Here is a 4064-nt window from a genome sequence, read left to right as displayed (position 1 = left end):
GGGGCACTCGAGTAGGATGGAGCCGAATTGGAGGGAATCCGCAGAGGTTACAGTGTCAAAGGAGCAGAGGTTGCCACACTTGGGTATCGTGGGGGAGGCGGCACATATGGGCAGGCACCCACGGTCAAGCATGAGGGCAGGGGAAACTCGCAATAGGTATGCCCTTCGTTCTAATGCTAATGCTAGGAATGTTTAATTTTTTAGTCTGGAATATACGAGGTGCGTCTAAGATGGATTCACTTCGGTATTTAAAAAAATTAAAAGTAGAATATCAAGTGAAACTTTTGGTTTTGTTGGAGCCTATGTCGGAGGAAGGGCGCCTAGAGTATGTCAAAAGATTGGTGGGTTTCCCATCAGCAATTTCCCTGGCGGAGGGTAAGATTTGGGTTCTTTGGGATCCTCTTCTCAACATCACCTTCAGCACGCTGGCGGAGCAGTTAGTGGATATGGAGATCAGTTCTCCAGGTGGGTCGTTCTTCTTCTCTGCGGTCTATGCCCGATGTACTGGGGTGGCTAGACGTCCTCTCTGGAGTGCCATGGAGAGGTTGGCGTCTTCGAGACAAGGCTCCTGGATGGTGGCTGGGGATTTCAATATAATCACGGAGGCGTCAGAAAGGCTTGGGGGTGCAGCACCGAATACACGTCATATGGAGGATTTCAATCAGACTCTCTTTCATTGTGGCCTTACTACGGTAGAATTCGAAGGACCAAAATACACCTGGACGAATGGGAGGGTATGGCACCGATTGGATCGAGTGGTGATTAATCAAGAGTGGGCTGAGATGTGTTCAGTGACACGGGTGTTACACTTGTCCAGGGGACGATCAGATCATGCGCCTTTACTGATCAAGTGTGGTTCAGGACGGCAGGGTAAATCGGCATTCAGGTATCTCAATGTGTGGCCCCGTCACAGTTCCTTTCTTGGGATTGTTCAAGAGGTATGGGGAGGGGGAGGTCCTTCACGTACGATGTCAGAGTTTTTTCAAAAATTGTTGGGGGTGAAGAGCAAGCTGAAGGTTTGGAACAAAGAGGTTTTCAGGAATATAGAGACCCGGGTGGCGGAGCTTGAGAGGGATATGCGGGCTGCTGAAATGCAATATGATACGGGGAGAACTGTGGAAGCGAAGATTGTTTATCATGAGGCTAGGGCGGCATATATGAAGCAGTTGGCCGTTGAGTGTGGGTTTTGGCGCCAAAAGTCAAGGATAAAATGGATTCAGGAGAGGGATGCGAACACGGCCTTCTTCCATTCTGTGGTTCGGCAAAGAAGGGCTTCGAATTACATTTCAGGGATTCGGAGTGCGACGAGGCAGTGGCTGACTGAGGTAGAGGACATTAAGAGTTCGGCAGCAGCATTTTTCCAAGCGCTATTTAGTTCGGATAGGGATACTGATCGGCAGCCATGTTTGCCTTTCACTCTCCCACAGGTGTCTCAGGGGGACAATGAGAGTATATTGGCTCTGCCCACAACGGATGAGGTGCGTGAAGTGGTGTTCTCGATCAGTCCAGATAGTGCCCCTGGTCCAGACGGCTTTGGGTCAGGCTTTTACCAGGTGTGCTGGGAGATAATTAAGGATAGTTTAGTGGCTGCTATCCAGGATTATTTTAGAGGGGGTTGGCTGCCAAAAGGAATAACTAGTACATTGATTGTGTTGATACCCAAAACTCAGGGGGCTACTCGGTAGCAAGATTTCAGGCCAATCAGCTTATGTAATGTAAGCTCTAAGATAATATCTAAATTAGTGTCTAATAGGCTGAATCTCCTCCTACCCAAATTGATCTCTCCTTGGCAGTCTGGCTTCGTACCGGGCCGACAAATAGTGGATAACATTCTCCTGGCGCAAGAACATGCCAACGAATTGGACCGTCGCTTGGAGGTTCCGAACCTCTTGTTGAAGCTTGATATGGAGAAGGCATATGATCGAGTGGAGTGGTCCTTCCTCTTGTTCATGCTTAGATCTTTTGGCTTCCAAGAACCTGCAGTTGATCTGATCTTTCGTTTGGTCGCCAATAATTGGTTTTCAGTGCTAGTTAATGGGGAGCCGGCTGGATTCTTCAAGTCAACGAGAGGGGTCAGACAAGGTGATCCAATCTCTCTTGGCCTCTTTGTACTAGTGGCGGAATTTTTTGGCAAAGGGCTCTATTCCCTGTTTCGGCATGATAGACACAGGTTTTTCCAGGCGGGCGGAATTAAGATTCCATATCTGGCATTCGCCGATGACGTCATTATTTTTACCAGGCTTGCACGGGAGACGTTAGAAGCCATTAATGACTTCTTTAAACGATACCAACAGTATTCAGGACAGAAGATTAATGTGGCAAAAAGTGGCTTCGTGTGCTCCTCTCGGGTGTCGGAGACACAGGTGGAGCTGGTGGCTAGCATTCTGGGCTTCCAGAGGCAATTTTTCCCGATGGTTTATCTTGGTGTCCCCATTTCCCGAGGCCGTTGTTCATCTATTGCTTTTGATGGGATTCTTGCAAGAGTGAGGGCACGGATCTTCCACTGGAGCGGGAAGTTGTTGTCCATGGGCGGCAAATTGATTCTTATAAAACATGTCTTGAATTCCATGCCGCTTCATCTGCTACAGGTGCTTAAACCCCCCAAGACAGTGTTGGTTGCCCTGGGAAGATTATTCAACTCATTCCTATGGGATAAATCCAGGGAAGACAAACGAACGCATTGGGCGTCCTGGGAGAAGCTGTGTTTTCCCACGGAGGAAGGTGGGTTAGGGGTTAGGTCGCTGGAGGACATGGTTAAAGCCTTCTCGCATAAACTGTGGTGGAGGCTACGCCAAAGGGGCTCCTTGTGGTCGGATTTTATGTACTCCAAGTATATTGGGGACCAGCACCCGTTGCAAGTGGCGGTAACAAGACCGACTGGTACATGGAAGCGATTGCTAGGTATACGGGAAGTGGCGGAGGCGCAAATTTCATGGAGTCTCGGCCCGGGAATGGTAGATTTCTGGTTGGACACGTGGTGCGAGTTGGGCCCTTTAACTGCATTGGTTCCGGAGGAGAGTGACAGACCCCATTTTTTGGTGGCAGAATTCCTAGATAGGGACGGATGGAACAGGGGCAGACTTCTCCACTGGCTCCCGGCCAATCTGGTGGATTTGATAGTGGACATTCCTTTTGACCTGGAGGGGCAGGATCATATCTTGTGGGCGACATCGGCGTCAGGGCAGTTTACCTTAACTTCGGCTTGGGAGTTGTGCCGGCAACGTCGAACCATATTGCCACTGGCCCAATGGGTTTGGAATAAGGGTACACCGTTAAAAATTTCACTATTTGCTTGGAGGCTGTTGAACAACTTTCTACCCTTGGACTCGGTGATGCGAAGACGTGGACTGCCCGTGGTGTCCAGGTGCTCATGCTGTCTTCAAGAGGCGGAATCAGTGCCACATCTGTTCGTTAATGGACCAATAGCGAGTGAGGTTTGGGGACATTTTGCAAGTAAGTTCGGCATTCTGCACTCCACTCCGGATGATATTCAGCTTGTTTGGAGGATGTGGGCCACTTCGTTGACTCGCATCCCTGCTCATCATATTCGGTGTGTCCTACCGTTTGTGATTACATGGTTCATATGGCGGGGACGAAATAAGGCACGGTTCGAAGGCCAGGTTTTTTCAGCAAGGGGGGTCATCGTGGAGGTTGGCAACTTCTTGCACGACCTGGGCAGAGCAAATAGGCTGGATAAGGTACAGTTTCGGGGTGACCAGGATTGAGAGTGGGCACGGTTAGCATCAGGTACAGCCCGTAAACGGCGACCGGTGGTGGTAACCTGGGCAATGCCTCCGGCCCGGCAATACAAGCTAAACACGGATGCGAGTGTGGTCAACGGGAAGGCTAATGGAGGAGGAGTGTTACGGGACTCACATGGTAGAGTTATCTTTGCATTCTATAAGGAGTTTGGGGACAAAGGAGTGCTGCATGCTGAGGCTTTGGCCGTATTAGAGGGGCTGTTAATGTGTGCGATCAGGGGATTACGAGGGGTTCTAGTGGAGGTGGACTCGGCGGTGCTTGTGTCCTTAGTTAAATCATCGGTACTGGGAGGTTGGTTATAT

General features: G+C 49.9%; 1 protein-coding gene across 1 annotated transcript; it reads left to right on the top strand.

The window, feature by feature from the left end:
* The first annotated feature begins 302 nt into the window (after window positions 1–302).
* Window positions 303–3725, top strand: LOC113759985. Its single transcript, XM_027302565.1, has 2 exons — window positions 303–1553; window positions 1794–3725. Exons 1-2 carry the CDS (start codon window positions 303–305, stop codon window positions 3723–3725), a joined length of 3183 nt encoding a protein of 1060 aa, XP_027158366.1.
* Window positions 3726–4064: the final 339 nt, after the last annotated feature.

The sequence above is a fragment of the Coffea eugenioides genome, chromosome 2 (genome assembly GCF_003713205.1).
Source record: "Coffea eugenioides isolate CCC68of chromosome 2, Ceug_1.0, whole genome shotgun sequence".
In the NCBI taxonomy this organism is placed as follows: Eukaryota; Viridiplantae; Streptophyta; class Magnoliopsida; order Gentianales; family Rubiaceae; genus Coffea; species Coffea eugenioides.
Note: the sequence above shows the minus strand (reverse complement) of the source record. Positions and strands in the feature narration are given on the sequence as shown.

Excerpts from the sequence above, each read along its gene's own strand:
- LOC113759985 (XM_027302565.1), top strand. The coding sequence starts at position 303 with ATGTCGGAGGAAGGGCGCCTAGAGTATGTCAAAAGATTGGTGGGTTTC. Across the intron at positions 1,554-1,793 it reads TTGGGTCAGGCTTTTACCAG|TCTGGCTTCGTACCGGGCCG; the intron begins GTGTGCTGGGAG and ends TCTCCTTGGCAG.